The 25,183-nt window shown below is 44.4% G+C and overlaps 1 protein-coding gene across 4 annotated transcripts in view; it reads right to left on the bottom strand.

Moving 5' to 3' along the window:
- The window catches only part of LOC113576916 (netrin receptor UNC5D-like), a 114,522-nt gene that overhangs the window by 17,786 nt on the left and 71,553 nt on the right, over positions 1 to 25,183 (bottom strand). For 2 of the 4 annotated variants that reach the window (XM_035526293.1, XM_035526296.1), the window contains 7 exons: positions 19,997 to 20,177; positions 17,084 to 17,251; positions 14,051 to 14,215; positions 13,097 to 13,129; positions 11,098 to 11,283; positions 7,243 to 7,566; positions 2,501 to 2,585 (listed from right to left, as the gene is read on the bottom strand). In XM_035526293.1, the coding sequence (XP_035382186.1) occupies positions 2,501 to 2,585; positions 7,243 to 7,566; positions 11,098 to 11,283; positions 13,097 to 13,129; positions 14,051 to 14,215; positions 17,084 to 17,251; positions 19,997 to 20,177 (1,142 nt within the window). The remainder of the gene's footprint in view (positions 1 to 2,500; positions 2,586 to 7,242; positions 7,567 to 11,097; positions 11,284 to 13,096; positions 13,130 to 14,050; positions 14,216 to 17,083; positions 17,252 to 19,996; positions 20,178 to 25,183) is intronic. The other 2 variants (XM_035526294.1, XM_035526295.1) reach the window with 2 other exon arrangements.

Below are 25,183 nucleotides of genomic sequence, written 5' to 3'. Positions count from 1 at the left end.
AGTGTTTATAGAGCACTCTCTGCAAAAACAGACAGACGAGGGAAATATTGAAGTTCAGAAGCAGTCGAAGGCCTTGCTACTTTTGATGGCTTTAAAATAGCCAAGTTTTTTTTTTTTTCCTTTCTTTTTTGGTGGGTTAGGGGGATTCAAAAAGACCCAGAGACCTTTCAGGTGGCTTGCCCCAATCGATAGTGTGTGGAGTTTTTAATGGATTTCTGTTATGCATGAGGGGAGGCATTCGATGCCCACTGTCCTGCTGAGTGAGAGGAAAATTCAATTGCCCACAGCACCCCACCATCTCCAAAGAGCCTCTGAATGACAGCTTCGGGCAGATTTCGCTTTTGGAAGAGTCTGGGGGAGGGGAGGCACTTACACTCACGACAGGAGGGAGCAGAACTGCTCCAAAGGCAGAAATGGAGATGGATGCCTATAGATGGCTAACTAGTACCTAGTACGGGACTTAGTATTAAACAAAAAGAAGAAAAGTCTGACCTGCCTGTTTAATGTTCATGGCATTCTACAGTATGGCTTGACTTTAACTAGCTCAAAGTGGCTGTACTTTTTCTGGCTCTCTGTGTAGACTTTTCTGCAGTGTAATGGTTCTCGACTCTGTGTCCCAGCCTGATTGAAAGCTTCATCTAATGTCGGTGTACACAATGACTCGGAACAGCCCCCATTTTGAGCTGCCTGTTGTAACTGCCTCTCATCTACTTGTCCTGTACTCTCATTCCCTTTTAAAGTCCTACGCAGAGTGAGCACTGACAGCCAGCTGGCCTGATTCTTCTTCTGGTTCAGCGGAGTGGAGCAGTCATGTCACAAGGCCGCCCCCTTGAGGAGAGCGGGGGCCACCGCAGGGTCGTCAACCTGCCAGGACTGTCGTGCTATGGACCGTCACGTGTGAGCTGTAGTGCAGAAAGAGCGTTGAGCAGCTCCAAGGGTTGCGGTTTGCATGTGCCCGAATGTGAGTGAAACGGCAATAAGTTGGCTCCACCACACAAGGAAGTGAGAGACGATGGAAGGTTAAGCACTTGTTCTTGGAGCGAATGGGGATGTAATCAAGCACTGGCTTGGAGCATTTTGGGGCTGACATGCTTACAATTGAAGATTTAAGCACGTGCAGCTGCTGGCAACACCCTGCAAAAGTCAGCTTCAATATTTTCTTGGTCTTTGCTCTGAAGTCGTATAAGCCAACAAAGAAGGCAGCTTGCAGAAACATTGGCAGCTCAAGTTGGAGCTCCGACCCCAAGTGGACACTTTGGCTTTCACTCATGAGACTGAGCAGGAAAACAATTGGCTCTTTCCAACACCCAGAGCGCTCCCATCACGATCATGATTTCGAGAGATCAGTGTCTTTCTGTGTGTGTTTGTGTTTAAAAGAAAGAGAGAAACAAACTCAGCAGAGTATAGAAGACCTCACATGTCTGTAGCATCTGTATTTAGGATTTTTGCCATAATCCAGTTTCAACTACACTACAAGGATTTTGGTGTCTCACATTCTTTTGTAGTCAGATCTCTTAAAAATGAGATCAGCAGTAGCAGGTGTAATTGAACTGAGCTGGCATCATCTCCACCACAGTGATCAGCACAGACAGCTCATATATATATAAACCTTGCAACTGCTGTAAATTGTAAATATGGTGACGTGTGAACTGCTTCTTGCATTTTCTCCCATATGTTAACTGCCAGTTGCAGTGGTCCGTGGTGCATCGTTCCAAGGCGATTCCTTGTACACGGTATGGTCTGGCAACTAACTGTCATTCTCATCTTGTTTATGAAAGGAGTCTATGCATAAACTGCTTGCATATGCTCCTGTTATGACATCTTGAATTTCAATGTCTGATCTGAGTCTACTGTCAGGCAAGGGAAATTGCATGAAAATGAACAAACAGTTAATGAACCATATGCATATGCAGATATGGACTCACCAGCCCTTTATTAGTTATGCCTACCTTTTAATTACACTTTGTAGATGGACAGTTACACTCTAAAGCCCATCTGTTGCAAAGTTCAGTTTGTGTTGGCCATCCTCTAGATCAGGGGTGTCCAAGTCCGGTGCTGGAGGGCCAGAGTACTGCAAAGTTTAGTTATTGCTCTGCTCAGACACATGTACCAAACCTGGCAATTGGTGGATGAGTTGACTCAGGTGTGTTTAACTAATACTGTGTGTCAAACTGTGTCAAACCCTGTTCCAAGACAGCCAGCGACCATTGTGGTTTGGTGATTGCATACATAAATGCAGGACTGGACTTGGACACCTCTGCTCTAGATATTCATTGGTAGTCAATTTCTGACCACATGGCCACTGTTGGCTGGATATTTTGAAGGCAGCAGACCACTCTCAGCCCAGAAGTGACACCGATGCTGTAAAGCACCAGGGACATTGTTGGGCCTGACAAACTTGTACCAGCTCAACACCCAAAACTATGGCACTGTTAATGCTGTGTTGAGGATGGCCCACCTCCCAAATTATTTCTCACTCAGCCTAGAGAGGTGGTCTCACCTGGACTCGCTTTGGTTCACGAGCATGTACATTTCCCAGGATGTGTCTTCGGCTATGGCTCCGTGAGACAACAGCATGCTGACTCCTGTGAAAATGACACGTGAGACGTCAGCCCCTAACGCATGTACACATTCTGGATCCACTGCACTGCAGCCATGGCCCAGCGCCACCTGCTTCTGCAGTAGTTAACCTCCTCCAAGCAATTTCACATACCTTTTCTCACTGTTAAATGCCCAACAAAATTGTCATTCCTAAACAAGCATGCATTGTTCAACATGTGTTATAATGCGACAGGTCCTGGAGTAAGTGGAACCCTACAGGCACTACACACCCACTAACTGATTATAATTGTTTGTATGATGAATGTTTAGTCATTTCCTCCCAAACATTAGGAAACATGTTAAACTTAAATAAACCAACACCTGCCATGCAGTTACGTTTTTATTAGTGACGATCAGAAGTTACTGGTCTAGATGTGGCCAGGGTATGAGGTTTGCAAGTAAAAATAAGTGACATAGAAGCATGCCTTCATAAACATCTTTGGTGCAAGAGCATTTGGCTTGGTGTGCACAGAGTGATGGAAAGTGGACAGTGGAGATGGAAAGTGGAAGATGGAGGTGGAAGGTGACTATAGGTTACACACCTTCACACTCCATCACTATGCACACCAAGCCAAATGCTTCTGCACTAAAGATGTTTTGATATCAAAGCTGTTGTGTGACAATCATTCAGTAACATTTATTTATACACACACATAGACAAATGTGTTTAGACAGCACTGATTCTATTGCAACTCTAAACAGGGACCCTTCAATATTGGAATTGTACACAGGATAAGATGTCAAATATCTTATGCCCAACTATTAGAGCTTCACACAGTGCCCTGCCCACTCACTTCCTAATAATAACCATAACATCACAAGCGCTTTACAGTGGTAATCTGTGTTTTGCTGAATTAAGCCCACAATGCCTCCAGAAGGCTCAAGACTGAGGTCTGGCATCCCAGCCCTACCGCCTTCCAAGCTCACTTTTACACCATGCTGCACCTCTTTAAACATAAACCCAAACATGCCATACCCAAAAGGCCAAACCCAAACCCACTAACACAGTCAATGCTTGCCACCAGTTCCACATGGGCTTTACACACTATGCCAATAGCAAACAACTGTGTTGCCCCCATGTAGCCAGTTACTTCCTAAATTGTAAAATCCATATTGGCTTCCCCAGTGACTAACTGTAACTCTAAACAGTACCCAGCTGCAATGGCACCATTAATGCATACTCAGTCGCTACCAGTTACACATGGATTTTACCTAATACACCACAAAGCATTTCCCAACGTCACAGATCCATAATGGCTTATCCAGTGACTAAGGTCATACCTAGCCCCATGTTAATGTATGCTCAGTGCCACTGGTTCCATCTGGATCTACCACATTGCACAATGACATGACACAGCAATCATTCTAATTTTATAGTGCATTTCCCCAGCTAGTCTGTGCTCTCCTTATCCATAACCACTGACTAGACATTTCGGCTACTTCTGAAAACTGCTTCACAACTACCCTTAGTTTATGACCTCTAAAACCAAGGATGTGGCAGACTTAGCTACAAATCCCCTAACACCAATCTCTGCTGGTTTTATATGTGAATGCTAGGTATGCTCGCTAACCTCAGCCACCAAATCTGTGTACTTCAATTTATTTCTTTCAAAAACTGCATCTACTACATCCTCAAATGGGATTGATAACTCTTTAAAATAAGAGTTTATTTAATGTTTACTTTAAGAACAAAACACCATGTCTGGCATCAGTAATGCATAGTTACCATAGTTATCATAGTTAATGCAAGGCACAGTGGGATCTGTAGTTTTTTTACCTACATCTGCTAACAATTTCCAATTTTGTTTTTCACCCTACATACTGATATTTATAGCCTGTGCTCGACTGCCAAAAAATTGCACCTCACACACAAACCTAACCACTTTGTTCACTGCTACACAAAGTGTTAACCTCTAAGTGCTTATTATTGAATAAACATGGTAATATGCTAATCACGTGATTATGTCTCCATGTATATCATCCCTGCAATAAACTAACCCTACAAGCAAATAAAATATGCTTCAACGTGCCAGCCCCCGCACACAATTTACAGCTAGGATCTTCACATACCCACTGTCCAAGGTTTTGCAGGGTTGGAAGGATATCATTAACTCGCTCCAAGCAAAAATTTTATGCAACTGTGCATCCATTGCCCACAACTCTTGCCTGGTGATTTTCTACATCTCTAGATTTTCCCACCAAAGCCATTGGCCTGGTTTTCCTTGGGTGCTGCTTTTGCGTTCCATGCTTCTTCTTCCTGTTTGTGAATAAAACTAGTCATCATTTGCTTTTTCTCCGGTGATCTGGCTTTATTAAACACTTTCTACAAATCACTGGACCCAAGACCTGCTTTTCCACAGTGCACTTGGCCGATCACATCCCTTAGTTCTAATGAGGTCTTGACTAACTGCACTGTTACTTACAGATTCCACTTTCAACCTGCTTTTGTAACTGGCATCACCACTTTTATCATGACATCTTTTGATTCTATCAAAATCATCTTGCACATTTAAATTCCTCAAATAAACTTGTCAGTGGTAGCTCCAGCACCCCTATTCCTTACCATGCTACAGTCCTTAAACAACACAGCACCCCTAATAACTTCCTTATAGCCTTGTTCTTAATCCTCCAGCCTCTCTATTTTTGTTGCAACCTCATAAACTGTCAGTGGCCATCTAATATAAGATGGCAGCATGCCAAACTGGAGACACCACAACTTAAATTTTCCTGGTAAACATCTTTTATTAATGCTATTAATAGCTTTCACCAATTATGTCTTTAGTCCCACAACTTACGCTTAATCATTTAATGCAGCACCATACCATCTACATACACTCTTAAGAGACTTCTCCAGTATAGAAAGTATCAGTTCTCCCTTCATCAAAAACATTTCCAGGCAGGTTTTCCTTTTACAATGGACAAATGTTTACACTTGCTATGTTTAACTTTTATCCTTGCTCACCTAAGATTATCATTTATCTTGTCTAGTAACCCCCCCGGTACATGGCACAGTGGTTGTCAGCGTTACCATGTCATCCATGCATGCCCTAACTCCGAACATCAGCTTCCATAAAAACTTCAAGACCTCAGGTCCACTTTGAACTACCTTCGAACAATGCGCCACTTCTCGAACCTCACGCCACTCTGGTGGGCTGACATCAACCTGCCCCTCTATGTCACCCACTGGTGGAATGTCTGGTGGCAAGTCCAGCTCCTTTGTCTTATCTTCATTAGTATACACACTATCAAAATGCTCCCTTAATTCTGCTACTTCAGCATGCTCCTTCTTTTCCCTCCTTTTCCTCAAGACCTCTCCTCTCCTCTCCACCACCAGCCTGCCCTTTGGCTCTTTCTGCAGTGCATTCATTCCCTCTCTGTCCTCCTCTGCTCGCCTGCACTGTTTTCTTTGAGACCGCACCTCCTGAATGAGTCTATTTTTGCTTGCCATTTTGAATGCACTGTCTTGCCTATTCTTCCTTTTTCTGCAAACTACCAAACCTTGCCATCCCATATTCACACATAACTTTACCTAAGCTGTTCAGTTTATTCTCTACTGATCCCTTCAAACCAGCCACTATGGCTTGCAGCCTCGTCAGCTGCATTTAACCATTTTACCGTCACTCTCTGCTCAGTACCTTTTTCTTTAGCCAAGTGTTTCACCCTCTCCTACTCTCAAACATTTCTCTGGCTAATATCAACTTCACCTTACTCTATACCTGTGCTGGAGTTCTCTTCAGTAGCAGCGGTGGCACAGATGTCTTGTGAACTGTGGTACGTAACCTGCCACTGGACTCTTGCCAACTGATTTGAACAACTTTGTAGCAAGTATTGTTTGGTGTGGGGCCCCTGTACTCCCTCACCCAAGCACCTCTGCTTTCCTTGAATCCTCAATCATAGCTCTGAGAGGTCGTGTGCCTATGGCTGAACAAACCATGGATACTGCTGCTATGAGTTGCTAGCCCTTGACAGCCCCAGTAGGGTTTATTCCCCTTTATTCCCCCTGTCTCTCCAAGCTGCCACAAGATCTTTTCCCTGTTGTCAGACCTGAGATAAAAGCACCTGAGAGAAATGATGTAAATACCTGAGAGAAAAGCAAGACAACTGTTGCCACTCATTACCATAGCGTGAGCACCAGATTCATTGAAAATGCTGATCATTTCAAAGCATCTGCTGTGCACTCGTCATATGTCTGCTGCTAAGCAAACGTGTTGCATAATGCCGGCCGCAGTGGGTCTGTGTTAATGACGGCTCCATCAGCTCTTCACATAAGCAAATGGAGACTCTTAGTCAAAAAAACTATGTCTGGACTGGCTGATGTCGCATGCAGTAAAACTGATTTAAACTCTGCAAAAACATAAACTTTGCCTCTATTTCCCAAATAAAAACCATCTAGAGAACTATAAGATCACCACTAAAAAGCGCTGAAGTGAGTCAAAGAAATATTGAAGCTGTTAATCTGTAGAATAAGCAAACACTGCAATATTTGGTGCAGTTTGCTACAAAACTCCTAACACAAAAATCACCTGATGACCAGGGATAATCTTTCTGAGATTACCATTTTTCAGTGATCTCCAGAGCAAAAGCTGCACCGGAATAATCCGCCTCCATCCTCACCTCCTACGATCTTGCCCTGCTACCCACCTGTGTTTGGCATGACCAAGCGGCCGCCCAGGTGCCCAAACATGCCGCTGCTCCTCAGCTGGGCCCTGCGAGCTGTCAGTAGGCCATTGGGGGCCAGTGTGCTGGCCCCGAGGCCACGGGTAGCACCTCCACGGTTGCCATGGAGCTTCTTGCGGTCCCCCATGCCTAGCGGAGCGGTGAAGGAGCTCAGAGCTTTGGCCGCAGGGTCGTGCCGCGTCTCAAAGGGCTCCTTGATGGCAGGGTCCTGGAAGCAGACAGGTCCTGCATAGGCGCGGCCTGCTCTCAACTCTGGCTGCATGGAGGACGTCAGAAGCAGAGGGTTGCCTGGGGAGACAGAGGGATGGACTGTGGCTACAGTTTTGTCTCGAGGGGCGGGCAACAGACATGGCCAAGGAGGAGAATTAAGTTACAGGAAGCCAGAAAATAAGACCCCCTTTGAGCACAACAATACTTGACCCTGCACTGAAAGTGACACTGCCGATGCAGAATGAGTTCTTATTTCACAGTTGTGCTGACTGGAAGGTTAAATGTGAAAGAGGTGCAAAAAGAAGTGTACTACATTTATTTGTCCAATCTGTCCTTACAACCTCAGTTCAGCCTGAGTCCAGCATGCCATGAGCAGGTACATAAGAGTCTACACTCTACATTAGTAAATATAGGTTTGAATGCATGGAGTGGAGATTTTAATTGAAAAATACACAGTCATTAGATATTGTCCACATTTCCCAAACCAAACAAGCGTATAAATCTGGATCCCACCATCTTTATCAGAAACTCTCCAACTGTCTAGTCCTCATCTTCCCTCTCCTCCTCCTTCCCACTCTCTCACTTCCCTTCCCTCTCACTTCTTCTCTCCCTCTCTCTCTCTCTCTCTCTCTCTCTCTCTCTCTCTCGCTCTCGCTCGCTCTCTCTGCAGGCAGCTTGCATTTCAGCTCAGTCTGGGTGACCTTCTCGTTTTCGAGTGTGTAAATCTACCCGCTGGTGGCGGGAGCTCTGGCAAGCAGTGCGTGCTGGTGGGGCACTGGTGAGGGTGGAGACGGCGGGGGGTGGTATGGTGGTTGCCCTCCGCAGTACCCTGCTCCCCCTATCCTCTGCTAGTCGAGGGTCTGAGACGTGCGTTACATGCCCCACGTGCTCACCAGCCTGCCCGCCCACCCGCTCGTGCCCTCTCCCCATGCCATACTAACCGTGACCCTCACCACCAGCTGCTACCCAGTGAGAGACGCTGGGCGGGAAGCTAATAGGCCTTTATTTTTAGGGGAAATCGTTAATTACCCCAGGCAAGCTGATTGCTGTCACAAGGATCTGGATATTTCTGTTCGCCAAACATGCTGAGTGACTCGAAAAAGTGCTATGCTCACACACACCCGCACACACACACAAAATTCAACAATGATGTAATCATTTGGCACATTTCATTCTGAGGATGTTTTGATGGCGATTTGCCATCTAATTTGTAACTACTTGTGATGATGAGTCATTACCAAATTCACAGAGTTTATGAGTAGCAGAAGCAGTGGAGAGCACTGACCAGTTAGGCTGGCTGCACCATGAATATTTCAATACATGGTACAAATATTGGGAGGGGGAAAAAAAGTGAACAGAAAACAAGTGTTCTTAATAAATAAATGATCACCATAAAAAGCAATCTTCTATCTTTTTTCTGTTTTAGAATCAATAGAGCTACAGGCGCTGACCCTCTACCCGCCCTTGCTGTTGCAGCCACAGAGACGTGAAGCTCAGACATCCATACAGAAATGATGGGCCTATGGTACACATGTTGCACCCTATCAGAAAAAGCAGTTGTGGAAAATGTCTGGCGGCGAGGAGGGAGGCAAATGCTGAAGAAATGACATTCGACAAAGTGTGCATGGGAGAAAGGTGTGAGACAGACACCTCAGGCTCTTGCTATCAGAGCTGCAGCACCGAACCGAAAACTGTCAGCGTATTTTAAGATGCAAATAAAGGTGTTAGAATGCAGACAGCCAACAGAGAATTGATCTCAAGGTCAGTTTCTCAAGACAAAATCTGAAATTACTTCAGTTATTTTTCTTGTCTTTACTTTTAGTTTTTTATTGTTACATTCAGGTTTATTATGTCAATTCTTTTTTGGGATGTAGGTAGATTTAAACATGGCAGAGATGAGCAGAAAGGTGTGACGTGGTATGACAGAGTGAAGAAGAGAGGCAACGAGAGAAAGAGGAGCAGGATGAAAGGCAGGAATCAGGATGAACACTTGAGAGATTTTTTTCTGCAATTAAGCAGTGTAAGGTGTGACTGATTCCCTATAAGAAAACTGCTGGAATGTATATGGATAGCAATTAGACTGGCTAATATGGAATAATGGGCTTCTTTTAGTAAAACAATCAAAAAAAGAAAAGAAATGAAACTGAAATTAAACCCCAAGGATCTCAGATTACTCAATATTCTGGGCACACATCAAGTCTTTGTGTGCTGCATTTTCAATTGTGAATCATCATTAACTGAGGCAAGGACAGCACCAGACTGCCAACTGCCTTAAGTCAGAATAATTTGCATTCTGTACTTTCACAAGTGCATGGTGTAAACATCAGCACTAATGCAATAGGGGTTAATGTGATACTGGTAGTATAGTATGTTTATAGTATGTTAAATGATCATTTTTAGAGAGTACACTACCGCAGGAGTTAAACACTGGTGCAATGGCAATACATACCGAAAAAAAAACCTTACATCTCATTAATTACTCCAAACACTAATAGAGTTGCTCTATTTTCCATTCTCACATACTTTATTTATATATATATATATATATATATATATATATATATATATATATATATATATATATATATATATATATATATATATATATATATAATGACACTGCACTGGTAGAACATCCACAGCCACACTCCCTGAGGAAAGGTGTGGTCCCTGAGGAAGGGCGTAGTCCTCAAAGCTCACTAATGGAAAAACCAGTAGGTTTGGAATAGAAAAACCAAATCACAGTGGTCCCAAAGGCCTTAGCAGCACTCATCTGACAGGCAGGAAGTGATGGGGTGGACCATGCAGACACCGGTCCAATATGTGAGAATGACAGTGGTCTAATAGGCAGTAATGACATTGGTCACTGGCAGTGAAGATGAGCAAGAAGACTGGGATAGCTGGCCTATTTAAACAAGACTGATGGATGGTTCCATGCCTGTGTGTGCTTGTTTGCATGTGCATTTGTCTTCAGAATGGGGGGTGGTGAAGCATGCCTCTCTGGACTACAAGCTCTGGGAGCTCACTGGTGGTCCATGCTGTTGTGTGTCTTAGGGGGGATGTGGTTCCCGTCAGCGTCAGAGCTACGAGGCCATCAAGCACGTCATGAGCCTGTGATTCCCATCAGCTGCTGTCACCAGCAAGATTCACAGTCTCACACATAAAAAGGAGGAAATCGATATTCCACGTCACATTTAGAAGTCGTAGCTTTTTGAGGCGGAGGGTGTGGTCTGGACTGAGCCATGCGGTGAAGGATTAGTTAAGGCAACGGTGTCAGAAAGGCAGCGCCAGTGAAAACCATGAGACAGGTCTTTGGGTAAATCATGAGCAAATATCTGGTGGAGATGTAAGCATGTCTGTGGCCAAAGCAAAAGAAGCACAAGGTGACAATGGAGTCACAGAATTGTAAAGATTGGCTGACCATCATAGGAAATACAAGGAACTTAACAAATTTTCAGGCTAAAGCCAACTTACCACAAGTTGATGTACAGTACATGTATGTTATGTTTGAATATTGCTATAATTTCTTTGAACAGAAATGAACTGGAGAAAATATAAAAATCAGTCACTCAACCTGTTTACCATCAGTGTTTTGATCAATTGTCTCACCTTGTCTGGTGGTCTTGAAATTGAAGGTCTGGAAGCCTCCTGCGAGGGCAGATGAGTCGATGACGTCCACTCCGTACTCGCTCTGGCTCCTGCGGTACAGTGTTACGGATATGACAAGGGCTGCGACAGCGATGACCCCTGCTGCCAGGCCTGAGTACAGTGCCACATCATTGGAGCCCTCCATACCTGGGAAAGCACAGTCCCACAGACAGCACATCATCAGTCACAAACGGAAATGAGTGTCTTCACAGAGAAAAAAAGACAAAGTGCTTAGAAAAAAATGGTTTACAGATAGTGGCAAAAAATAAGCAATTATAGTCACTGTACAGGAGTCATTTATTTACCATCTTTATGTTGTTAAAAATAAGTTGCACTGGATGATCAACTGGCAAAGGAACCTGACACCAGACAAGGGTCACGGTCACATAACTGGAGCTGAAAATGGCTGTTATGCCTGGCGCTTGTGGCTGTTCTGGCAAATCTTTTAGACACCTGTGCAAACGGAACAGGTGCGATATGCACATGTTTAGCAGAGTATAAAGACATGCTTGGCATAGTCCCACGGCCTGGGAGGTGCAAATTCCAGCACTCTCGCAGCTTTAATCAGAGACGCAGCGGCATTCCAGCGCCACATGCCAGGCTACATCTGTTCAGCTGGCCAGGCTGCCCGCAGCCCGTTCGACCTCTGCAACACGAGAACTCTGCCAGTTTGCAGAGGACAAAAAGGGCATGGATCAAGCCCTGAGAGTGACAAAGGCTAACCATTTCTAAATCCCACCGCACTGTATTTAAAGGCTCCTGATGTGCTGATGTCGCTCCAGAGTTTAGTTGCCAGTCTAATTAGGCTGACCTGATGGAAAAGGACTTGGGCTGCACAGAAGAACTATATGCCCATCACTCAACAGCCGCTTGGGACTCACTGAGCCTTTTTTCCCCCCCTTTTCCACATATTGAGTGTTAAGGCATTAGTGATGTCTGCCTTGTAACGGTAATGACATTTAAAATTTCCCCGACCAGGGGAATGCACCTGGTGCTGGGTGTTTTAAAATGTGCCAAGAGGTGATTTGTAGGGTTAACGCAAAACACATGGGAGTATACGAAGACATGCTGCGGTTGCTTAAGTGAGCTAATGGGCAGTAATTGTGCCCCATTACCTCATCTAAATATAGCACGTGCTCACATGCCATATCCCATCACTCAGTCTGCCTAATCTGAGCGGGGGGAAATACATCACGAGTGGCACGCCGCACAGAGCTGAGGCCAACACTCCGAACGTCAAGCAGCAAACAGCTGGAGCGGCTGGGAATACTGGAAATGGCTTCCAAAGACTGACAGACTTCTGATAAACAAAATGTGACAGATGGATGGAAGAATGCATGAAATGCACAAGTGTTCAGATATCTACAGAGCTATTACAAAAGGTACAGGTGCAGTGGAGGATGAAACCCTCCATCCACTGGATTAATCAAATGTCAGATTTTGACAGATGTGAATGCGGAGCTAAGCAGAGAGGCGCAGTTATCCTAATCTTCCGCACAGCGTGGGTTCTTTTGGAAGAGTGACACCTGAGGAAGCCTCACACAGGTGTCCAAGTGTATATCCATGCAGGTAAATGCAGGACTTGGCAACAATTTGAAGAGAATGATAAAGTGACTAAAGCTCTGTAATAGGCTCTGTGTTAACGGATATACACTAATTCCTGCAGTATTTTCAATGGGATAGAAATAGTAAATACCAGAGCCCAAATGTAGGAGACATGTCAGAATAAGAGTGCTGACATAGGACCAGGTCCCTAAGCCAGTGTAATTGTATGTATGGGATATAAAAGACAAAAATTCAGGCTACTGAATTACACCTAAGTCTGTAAAGTCCTGAACATCCAACCTCAGAACTATTTATTTTTCAGTACAGTTCTTCTCCATGAAGACGGCTGAAGATATTATTTTGCTGATTCTGTAAAGGAATCAGATACATGAAATATGGAGAAAAAGAGACTCACTCTGAGGTTTAACATCATGCAGCATCTTCCCATCTGCAGAAAGAGAAAGAAAAAGACAGACAGAGGGAGAGAGAGGTAGAAAGAGAGAGAGTTAGAGGGAGAGGGAGAATTAGAGAGCACCCCCGTATCAGTTATCTAAAGCAATCTGTGATTCAGATCATGCGGTGAAGTCCAACTGCTGGCTATGCCAACATCAGCTGGAAATAATGATGCATGGCATCGTTACCATGGGGACATACTGACAGATGGCTCTGAGACTCTTAAACTAGGCTTTGGTTCTCTCCTTCAGTCACAGAAGGAGGAGAGCGGAGGAGAAGCTCTCATAACCACCCCGAGGAGTAGATGTGACGAGAGGCCCTTAGCCTGGTTTTTTTTCCCCGGCGACTGTGCCCACATGGTTGTGCAGTGCTGTGCTGCTGTCAGTCGGCAGTGGAGACGGGCGTATTTCAGGGCTAAGCCAGCCTGTTCCTCTGCCATATCAAACAAGGCCCATGATGGCAGCAGGTGATCTTCTGTGCTTCCAGACATGGCTTTAGTCTAAACCCGGACAGATTTGCCCCTGTCTAATCCACACCAAAATGGTAACAGAATCCCTATTGCCTGCCCATATCTACCATACACGGGCAACGGTTTCTCTGTACTACACTGATAATGCCTCACACCTGTTTTAAAACAAGTCCACTCACATCCTTTATTTCTTTAGGCGACGTGTTCTGTGTAAACAACCGTCCGTGACTGGCTGAAGGCCTCATGTGCAGTTATGATGACAAAGGTGAATATGATGGTGATGGTTCTGGACCAATCAGCAGGGATGGTGGTTAAATGGCGATGGTGGTTATAAATGAAGATGATGGTTAAAGTAAAATAATTAGTGATAACGATGATGGTAACATGAAGATGAATGGTGGAGGCAGTGATGGAAATGGCAGTGATGTCATTGTGCACCAGCCTTACCCTGCGTGCACATGCCGCCAGTGCAGTTCTCCGTGACGTTGCCGTCACCGTCACACGCCCGGCCCCGGTGGCGGGGGGGTGGGGCGTTGCACTCCCTCTGTCTCCGCCTCTCGCACTGAGTGTTGCACGGTGTCCACTCGCCCCACTCCTCCCAGCCGCCGTCCACTGTGGGACACGTTTAGATCCATTCAGCGCAGGGAAAACAATGTCATGTTAGCCTCACAACTCCCAAAATACAGTGAAATAGCCTTGTATGTAGATGTCTCACGAGGCTATGTGTTCAATTTGCGTGTGATGATATCAGCCGAATAAATGTGTCTGCCAAGCCAAACAAGTATTTTCAGGGCAAATTTGTCCCACAGGGCGCAATTTAATGGAACATTGATGCATACTGGACTGCAAATGTGTTTTATGGAGGGAAGGTCAGCCTGAAATATGACAACAACTAATCCAGGCTGCCCACACCCCTTACACTCACACTAATCCCAGACCTAACATTTAGTTTAAAAGCTGAACTAATATAGCTTCTCTCCTTCCCATGAGGGTGAGCTTTCCCTTGAATTAGGGAGGTGACCCTGGTGTCACTTCAGAGTGATATAATCTCCATCCATCAACCATACCAATGCATCAGGGAACATGGCGCTTAGATTAGCCAGTATGGCCACGCAACATGCCGTGAGCCTCAGTGGTCCCTGTGCTGTCGACTGCCAAGACACATCACACACAGACGAGGGCCCTGGAGGAAACAATTTCGTGGTTATTCTGCTGTGAATTCTTAAACCTCTCCATGGCTGTTGGAGTCTCGTAACCCGCTCATCTAAATGCAAATTATGTTTATGTGCTACAGCTAAAGCAGCGCAGGTTTCGGGTGTAAAGAGCACATGCAGTGTGCTGCTCACTCAACATGTCATGCTAATAAGCTTTAGTGAAGGAATTCGTAAATACTACAGAACTATAAAATTACTTTCTTGGGATAGACATGGGACAATATTTTAGTTTACCTGGAGCAGAAATTTTAGTAATGATTCTAAAAGTATATGTATATATATTTATATATACTGTAGCTGTGTAATCTATGAGATTTTACAAGCAATAAAATTCACCTAATTATTCACAACTAGACTGCAAATGTTACTTGTTAAAAATATCACTTGTTAAATTCAAAGAAAGAGAAAAAGAAACAAAAAATGACATTTTTCAAACCCTGTGAGCTTTCAGTGGCTTCTGGACCTTCCTCCCACTACTTGAAAGTATTCAGCTATTCAAAACCTAAACAACAACATTCAGATGTTTATGGCAGGCTAGACAATTAATATTTAATTCTCATAGGAGGAAAATGCCCAGATTTTGATGAAAATGCTGCTAAGTGATTTCTGGACGCTAATGAATGCCAGGAGCATCAACAGTCACATTGTTTCTGCCGCTGTCGGAGGCCATTTTGAAACGTGAACAGACCATCAAGATGTCAGAACTGTGCACTTCTCTAAGGTCAAGGAAAATATGCCTCTTTCATCAGAAAAAAAGGAACAGTAAGCACATTAATCCTTATGACCTTGAGAAAAGTGCTGACCCCAGGGCTGAGGGAATAAAAAGATGGACTCCAAAAATGCTCTACCAGTTTTAAAAATTAGCTATGTGTTTTAAATGGTTAACAAATATGGGGGGCGTCTCTCGCCAAGATGTAGAAGCACATATATAAATATTAGTTGCAAGCTGCTTTCCCTGAGAGAGCTCAAGCAATTAAATCAGCAGGTTAACTTGCAGTGCAGAATGGTGCTGGTGTGCAAGGTGATTATTAAAAAAACATTTTAAATAAAAAAAAAATTAAGAAAGTGGAGAAGTGGGGCAGGGCCAGGTCTGTCGCTGAATGGGAAGCGGCTGCAGTTTAGCCGGGTCCACTCACGCGCAACTTTACAAATTGGACTGATGGACCAGGAATGCACAGACAGCTAATCAGATGACAATTCCTTCCTCTGGCCTCAGGGTGAAGTATAGGATGCTCGATGCAGAATGCCGTCTGGCTAGATTAGTTTTCATTCAATTCTGGACTGTTATCAATGCAAGGACACTCCATGCCTTCAGTTATAGATCTACTTATAAGTAAGTTTCACTTTGAGTGCAGACCACATGATCACACAGCTTTTACAACTTTATGGATGCCATTAGGCAGGACTGTATAATGAGCTATGAATAGTTAAGGTTAAAGTTTGGGGCAAGGTTGACATTGGTTACCATGTGCACTGGACACAAAGTTACAATTTACAGTGTGAAGGTGTGTAATGGCACTGATGTGAAGGTGTAATGACACTAGTGTGAATGTGTGTAACAACACTGACGTAAAGGTGTGTAATGACACTGACATGAAGGTGTGTAATGGCACTAATGTGAACGTGTGTAATGACACTAATGTGAAGGTGTGTAATGACACTGACATGAAGGTGTGTAATGGCACTGTTGTAAAGATGTTTAATTGCACAATGACACTGACGTGAAGGTGTGTAATGACACTGACGTGAAGGTGTGTAATGACACTAATGTGAACGTGTGTAATGACACTGATGTGAAGGTGTGTAATGACACTGATGTGAAGGTGTGTAATGACACTGATGTGAAGGTGTGTAATGACACTGTCGTGAAGGTGTGTAATGACACTGACGTGAAGGTGTGTAATGACACTGACGTGAAGGTGTGTAATGACACTAATGTGAACGTGTGTAATGACACTGATGTGAAGGTGTGTAATGACACTGATGTGAAGGTGTGTAATGACACTGATGTGAAGGTGTGTAATGACACTGACGTGAAGGTGTGTAATGACACTGACGTGAAGGTGTGTAATGACACTAATGTGAACGTGTGTAATGACACTGATGTGAAGGTGTGTAATGACACTGTCGTGAAGGTGTGTAATGACACTGATGTGAAGGTGTGTAATGACACTGTCGTGAAGGTGTGTAATGACACTGTCGTGAAGGTGTGTAATGACACTCACATGAAGGTATGTAATGACATTAATGTGAACGTGGCACTGACCGGGGCAAAGGGCACTGCAGGTGCTCTTCTGCACGGACATCCCCTCACAGAATGCGCCACCATTCAGTGGCGCTGGGTTGGTGCAGGTGCGGGACCGTTTCTGGATCCCCCTACCACAATCGACACTGCAGGGAGACCACTCAGTCCACAAAGACCAGCCTCCATTCACTGCGGGGATGGAGAGAGAGGCAGGTGGGTCACATTGACTTTCACTGTCATCTCTTGATTCATTGCCTTTTTTTGGTGCTTGATGCAAGAGAAGGATCATGATGTTACCAGGGACAACCAACAGTGCTGTTGGAATGTCATACCTTTATATCCACATATTACTTAGATTTATTTTTGTTAGCTCCATAAAGAAGAGGTAAGATACAGAGAGATATTAGGAAAGAGTGAGACAGAGAGAGTGATAGAAAATCTGGGATAAAACTGTTGAAAATGTCAAAGAATCGAAACACAAACGGTGAAAAGCGTGCTTTGGGTCCACACCGTTTCTCCTCCAACATGATGTTCTGCTTGCTCCTCAGAGCACCAAGACTGCTTCAGGGCATCGGAAGAGCTTTACACGAGTACCTCAGTTGCTGGGCTATTGGGACAGCCACAATGGCTGGCGTGTCCACAGCCCAACATGGGAGTTAGGTCATCATCAGTCTGGCTGCATCTGTGCCCATGGTAATGCTATCTCCTCTCGGACACAGCTTTGATAAGCTTGCGCTGCAGACACAGCCCAGCACAAGTCTGCTGCTTCTTCATGAGCACATCAGAACTCCAGTACTTTGAGCACTGCGCTTAATGAATTATTAATAAGCAGCGCTTGGTTAAATGAGATTAAGATAGAGAAGCATAACGCCTCCCTGCATATAAAGACATTGATTTTTAACGCTGCGCTGTAATTGAGTCTCTGCGTAATATCATTCATGTTTAAGATGGCTGGTGCTTCCACAGAGGGAAATCATAAACAGTTGCCTCGCCACACATTTTATAGTTCTGATATAGAATAGGGTATGGGGCTCAGATTGCCAAAGAGGCTCTGGCTAGAGAACCTCTTGCTCGGAAATACTACCATAACTTTTACTGAATGGAAGTCAGCGTGGGAAAATTAGCATGATATTAAATAGCCAATAGGCATGCAGCTGTATGATGTCTCGTTGTCATCTAACCCCACTGCTGTGGATGTCTGTGGTCTCACAGAGATCAAACTGGTCACATCACAATGGGCACTTTTGGATCTCCTTAAGGCACACGTTCCCAGCACAGATGGTTAGTTGTTATTCAGGTCTGTAAATCTCTCCTACCATCAGCTGCGAGTTCCTGTGGTTATGAGGCCTGACTGTTGCTCTGTGGTGGGTGGTGATACCAATATGTGGTGACGTCTGATTGGTCAGTGGTGGCACACGCTGCTCCTGGTCAAGGCAAGACCCAAGGAGGTCTGGGCCTCAGGGGAAGAGCGGTTTTGGAGGAAAGTTGGAGTGGAACTGGGACAGAGCTGGTGGACTAGTTCAGTTTGGAAAAAAACCTCTCCCCAGGGATTGCACACTCTTTCACGCTCTCTGTTTCCATTTCTCGCCATCCCTCTAGCTATCCATCAATAGGTTACATTCAGGTAGTATTTTCTATGTTGCATTTCTGTTATTTACAGTATGATATGTATTGCCTCATTAAAATATCTAACATATCTAATCCGTTATAATGTGGGCTGTGTTATGCTACTCCATCCTGTCTTACCTTAAATTCCCATCAAGCTCAGCTCTTCAGATAGCATTACATAATGTCATTTCTTAAGTACTCACTAACTAGAGTGAAGAACCAGCTATAGTTTGCTCACACAAATCTGCTGCTCATGTTTACTAGGTTAAACCATAAATTAGGCCAAGTGAATGTTAAAATTATGAGAAGCCTGTTGCAGCATTAAAGATGTTCATTGCACATATTCTCATAACTTATACTGGGTTATGCAATTGAACTTGCTCTTTCCAACATATTTTTAAAATTAAGTATTAACTTTTTAGTATTAACTTTTCTAGTTTCCACATCTATTTCCAACATTGCTTGTAGGTAAGCGAGATGGGGGTAAGTAAATACAATAATAAAACCCTTTTACGCATCTTTTAGCACTATGGCCACTCAAGCACAGTTTCAATGGCCAAATAAAAAACCAGAAGTGTTCAGTATGTGGTAGCTAGCAGGAAATCACTCCCAGACAAGAGCTGAAAGAGCACTTTATTTTGGCCCGATGGATCCTGTTTTTCTCTAAAAGATTTGATGCTTTTGGAAGTTTCAGTTCTAGGCTCAGTCCCAATTCAGTCCTGACTCAGTCGCTCACTCACACTTGCAGCGAGTGGCAGCAAGCCTCACTTTGAGATCAGCAACTTCAAACTGCTGTGGTTGATTTCATTGTCCTTGCTAACTTCTACCAGACTTAGCCACCAAGGGACTTAACCCCTTCTCCCTTCAACCCCATGACCTTCATCAGAACAGCTGTCCAGAGACCCTCCCTCCAAACGCTTGCACGTTAAGTGCTTAGCCCACCCTTTAAAATGCTGCATGCACACTCATTGTAATTGACAATTGTGGGTTTCCTTAAGTTTTCTGACTAATAAACACATTTGGACCGCGTTGAAATTTCTGTGCATTACGGAACACAGGACAGTTACTGAAATACTTCTTTCCAGAGCATCACATTTTACTAGCAGAATGTATCAAAAGTTTAGCTACAGCTGCAGCGTCATATACCTGAGTCAGAACCTTGCAAGACAAATGCCATTATCTGGAGCTAATGTGTTGTGTGGTTTGCCACTGATGGTGGTGCAGTAGTGCCATGTGGAAGTGCCTGGGGAAGTGAGTGCAGGCTGATCTGAGAACAGGACTTTGAGGCATGACTGTTACACACAGCATAATATATCTGGACCTTACCAAAGACAATCACGGTCGCCGTGGCGCTGCGTCTCTTGGCCACAATGTTGCTGGCCAGACACGTGTAATTTGCCGAATCGGAGAGCCGGGCTTCACTAATGATTAGATTGTGGTCGGCTCGGGTCACGATGTTGTCATCATTGAGTGAGCTCACCAGTTCTTCATTTTTTAACCATTCCACCTGACATTCATAGACAGACAAATGCAAAGTGAATCAGCACATGAAGCAGATAATTACAAGCTTATTCACCTAACTTGGAGCCCTAGAAATAAAGAACTGTGTGCTTGCCTTTTCAAATGGCAGCTCCTGGTAAAAAGATTTTTCAAACGTGGTGCAGACACACATACACACACACACACACACAAAATCTCAACCGTGTGCATGCTCAGGTCATGCGCTATGAGCCAAACAATTGCAATTCCACATCGTACCCCCTGCAGAAGGAGGCTCCGTCAGACGTGGCAGGCACCAGCCTCTGTTTAGCTTCTCTGCTAGCACCCAGCATTTTAATCACATGCCTTTTAGTTTTCTGCATTCTGCTGTTCAGCTCAGGAGCCCTCACAGCTCCACCCACTTGCCACGTAGGCTCCACCCATCTGCCATCAATCACCTGCTGGTCACAAACCCACTTCCTCATTGGCAGTGCTTTACCCCAGCAGGGCTAATGTGCAAAATGATGAATTTCAGATAATGATAACAAAAAGCTTTCCATTGTTAGCGAAACTATCATGTTTGAGGGAACTAATTTTCTAAAGGAGTCATAGGCTTATAAATGTGTATGTGTATACATTTAGTTTGTATAAAGTAAATAAATAAAACTGACTTCACTGCTTGCTGGCTCAGTGTGAGATTAATAGTGAGCACTGCCAAAGAGGGAACAGGTCTCATGATTCGCTTTCAAATCAGGAACATCATTAAGCATCTGAATGGGAATGTGACCTGTGAGAAAAGCTGTTGTTGAGATCAGAGGGGGAAAGGACTAATTAATTAAAGTGAATTAAAAAAATGGAGCGTGAGGCGGACAGCGAGGACGCTCGCAGGAGTTGTATGTCAGCGGTGGCAGCGAAGGCAGAATCTCTTTGTGCATCCGCCGACGTTCCATCTAGGGAAATTTGGGAGTTAGAAGAGGCAATTAACACAGCGTGAAGGCAGGAGTTCCTGCTGAGCTCCTCTCACACTTCTCAAACGCTGGAGCTGCCCTTATTCTCTCTCTCTCTCTCTCTCTCTCTCTCTCTCTCTCTCTATCTCTCTCTCTCAGCTAATGATGAAAAGATGCATGAGGGAGGGAAGAGGAGACAGAAAGGGCAAAGGGAAATATGGAGAGAGAGATGAGAGAGGGGGAGTCAGGGGAAGAAAGAAAGACAGAGTGAGTAAAACCAAAGAAACGAGTGAGAAAACCAAAAAATAATGGAGCATGACAGAGGGAGGAAAGGAGAGAGAGAATGAGAGGATTATCAAAATGCAACAAAATAAGAGAAAAGGGGAGTGAAGGAGAGAGCAAATTCAGATTAGCCACAGCGGAGGACGGGAGGAACAATTGGCACATTTGTTTCAATTACAGTGCAGCCAGCGTGACGGAGATGATGGACAGACTGACGGAGTTGACGGACAGCGCCAACCACCCCACCCCCCAAGTGAGGTCCCTCCATTTCTGCTTTTCCCCAAAACAGGCTCACCTTGCTCCATAACGCACCAGACTTTCATCCCCCTGTGAAGACTTTTTTATGGCCCAGATGCTCTGATTAACCTCGATAACTGATGCGTCATCTCACATTCTCACAGAGCCGCGTGAGGTGCGAGAGTTCAGTTATGTTCGGTTAGAGCATCTGTCACTTTGATTTACATGTCAGTGTGTGCAGTTATAGGTTTAGCTATATATTCCAGGACTTTACTGTTTCCAAATCAAACTACGCACCAGAAAAAGCTGCTCCAGTGTTATTTGTCAGCAGCATAATGTGAAATCAATGTTGAGTATACAATGCCTTGAGAACAGTTGAATTTTCTATGTTATAAACATGTTTCACTCAGGAGGCATACTGCACATTTTCAATTGTAAAAACTAGTTGAAATCCCAATTTTCAAGCTATTACCCTAACACAACATGCACCATCCATCTAATCAGCCAAATATCAAACTAATATCTTTGTTCAACTAAGGCTGAGCCTAGTGGGTTTAGAGTCATTGGGAAATCTGATCTCTCATTAGCACACATGGCAGCAAACTCACCCTCAGCCAAGTTAATGATTTCACCAAGCATCCCTTGATGTGGAACAGGAAGCTTTTGAAAAATGCTGATTTGAGTGCCTATGCTCATTTGTGCATGTGTGTAAGACACACACACAGAGAATGTATCTAATTAACACATAGAAGTGTGTATGCCTGTGTAAGAGAGAGAGAAAGAGAAAGTGATCGTAACTAATTAACACATAGTGGTGTGTGTGTCTGTCTGCCCTCTTGTGTGTGTGTGTGTGTGTGTGTGTGTGTGTGTGTGTGTGTGTGAACCTGTGTGGGAGTGAGCAGGGTGTTGAATTGCTGAATATCTTGTCAGAGTAATTATTACGATTTGTGCTGTACTTCAGTACCTCAAACAGAACTCCTTGGGGATCTGGAGATTTAACTGCATTAAAACTACAGACTGCAGAAAACTGAAGGCACAAATATATCCATTCACACACACACACACACATATGCGCACGTGCACAAACACACACACAGACTAGACAAAAAAGACCAGCTGGCAACATTCTTACTTATACAGGCCTTAAAATGCACACACACCCTCACACTAACCTTCTTACTCCTCTGTCTCTATCCTCTCCTAAAACTCCTCTCCTCTCCCTGTCGTCTCCTTTCCTCTCCCTGTTGTCTCTTCTCCTCTCCCTGTTGTTTCCTATCCTCTCCCTGTTGTCTCCTCTCCTCTGCCTGCCATCTCCATTCTTCCCCTGTGATCTCATTTCCCTGTCATCTCCTTTCCTCTCCTCTCTGCTATAAAGCTTCTAAAATGGCCCAAACATCGGCCTGTGTGAGTACAGCTGCCTGAACTCAGTCACTGGCTGAGCTCATGAAACCAACCCGGTAATGGCTTTAGCCAATCAGGTCGCGCTCGTGTTTTTCTGCATTCTTTCACTTTTTTGAATCAGCCGCTGAGTGGAGTCGCGTGCCGCTTGGCCACTTTAGTGGTGAAAGTCTCTCGCGGGTGTCTGTGAGTCGGGAGGCTTTGATTGAAGAGGCCCCGGCATCTTCAGTGGACTGCCACGCTCTCTGATCTCCTTTCAGCAGGCTGTGTGATGGAATCGCTAATGCAGCTCTTTCCCTGTGTTGGTTCCAACACACACAATCGCCGAACACATTAACACTTGCTACCGGCTGTCAACAGTGAGCTGAAGGTGAGAATCTAGCCTTTGGCCCTCTCGAAAAAGCAGACAGATTTACACTGAAATAGGTTTTTTCCTTTTTTCCTTTGAAAACAACAAACAATATATAGAGTACATAGACCAATAACTGGGTCAACGATCATTTTTATCACCTGGGAGCAAACATCAAAATCAGATACAGAATATGAGCACTTCTAAAATTTTAATGTTTGAACTAACAGTCATAAGTAGAATGGGAGTCATTTTGGTACAATATAAATGTATTTAATCTATTCATGAAACCATTTCATTTGAATTCCTTGTTTCTGAACCCAGTGAGAGCAATCAGAAAAATGTAGATGTAATGGAAAACACCGATCTCCTGTCAGAGAGGCAGGTGTCTGCTGTATCCTTTTAACAGCAGGGACCACCTGAGCACTTCAGGAAGAGAAGAACCACCCACGTCTGATCAGTGCCTTCTCAACCTTCCAACAGCTCCTCCTTCATTTACTTAAAACCTGCATCCCGGTAGCTTCATTTGGCTTCTTCCACTCGTGTGCTTGTCTCCTCCTCTCCTTATGACCCGTGAACATTTCCAATCTGCAATACTGAGTGTTGCTGAAGGAGACAATTGGCAGAAACAGCACATGAGGGGGGTGTAATCTTTGTGGGAGAGAACCGTATTCTTGGTGACTCCCAGTGATGGTGATCGCACATGAAAACACCCACCTTCCCTTGGTAGATTGGGCCTTGTGTTTTTTTCGTCCTGCCTTGTAGTCTGCTGTTTGTGTTTTTTCCTTTGTGTTTAGCTCCCGTGTTTGGTTTGTTTTCTTGATCGTGTATTCATCTGTTCATATTAGTAGTTTGACCCTGCATATCGACTCTGTTACAATGACTCTGATCATAGATTTGCCCTTAAAAAAATCTATCTCGCTTGTTCTGAACATTTGCGTTCGCCTCACTATCGCATCACGTTATCTTAAAGAAGCAAGTGAAACTTTCTGAAAACAGAGATGAAAGACCTGCAATGAAAGACCACTAACCCCTTAATTCCAATTTATATATGCATTCTACTTACTCACTCACTTCCCTTGCTTTTCTACTTGTTCACTTACTTACTCACTCCCTTCTGTCACTCCATCTCTCCCTTTTGTCACTCCCTCTCTCCCTTCCTTGACTCCCTCACTCCTTTCCATTATGTCCTCACGCCTGACTATCACTCCCTCATTCCCTTCTCTCATGCCTCACTCCCTTACTTTATGCCCTTCCATCACTTCCTCACTCCCATCATCACTTCATCACTCCCTTCTGTCACTCCATCATTCCCATCCATCACTCCCTCACTCTCTCCCATCACTCCCTCACTCCCATCCATCACTTCATCACTCCCTTCTGTCACTTCATCACCCCATCATCACTTCATCACTTCCTTCTGTCACTCCATCATTCTCATCCATCACTCCCTCACTCCCTTCCATCATTCGCTATATTCATTCAAATAAGAACGTTAATATAATTGGGAAGGTCAGCTAAATGTGAGCTTCACTGACCTGTTTCCTTTAAAGTGACACAGGCACTAGGCAGCCAAAGCGACAAAACACTTACAACACTCGTAAACTTAACGCGATCAGTTCTGCCCTTCCGGCGTGCGATCGAGGACAGATGAGCGCTGATCTGCTGCGTCCATGACATGCACAGAGGAAACGAGGCAGCCAACCCAATCACCGCACAGCCCTGTGCTTATTTGATTTTGGTCAGGAGAAAAAAAAGGCTTGCTTTCGCTTTGCAATCATTACACGCTCCGCTTACCATGACGGGCGAGAGCTCTGTTTC

Source organism: Electrophorus electricus, chromosome 5 (genome assembly GCF_013358815.1).
Source record: "Electrophorus electricus isolate fEleEle1 chromosome 5, fEleEle1.pri, whole genome shotgun sequence".
NCBI lineage: Eukaryota > Metazoa > Chordata > Actinopteri > Gymnotiformes > Gymnotidae > Electrophorus > Electrophorus electricus.
This window is presented reverse-complemented; position numbering and strand designations above follow the sequence as displayed.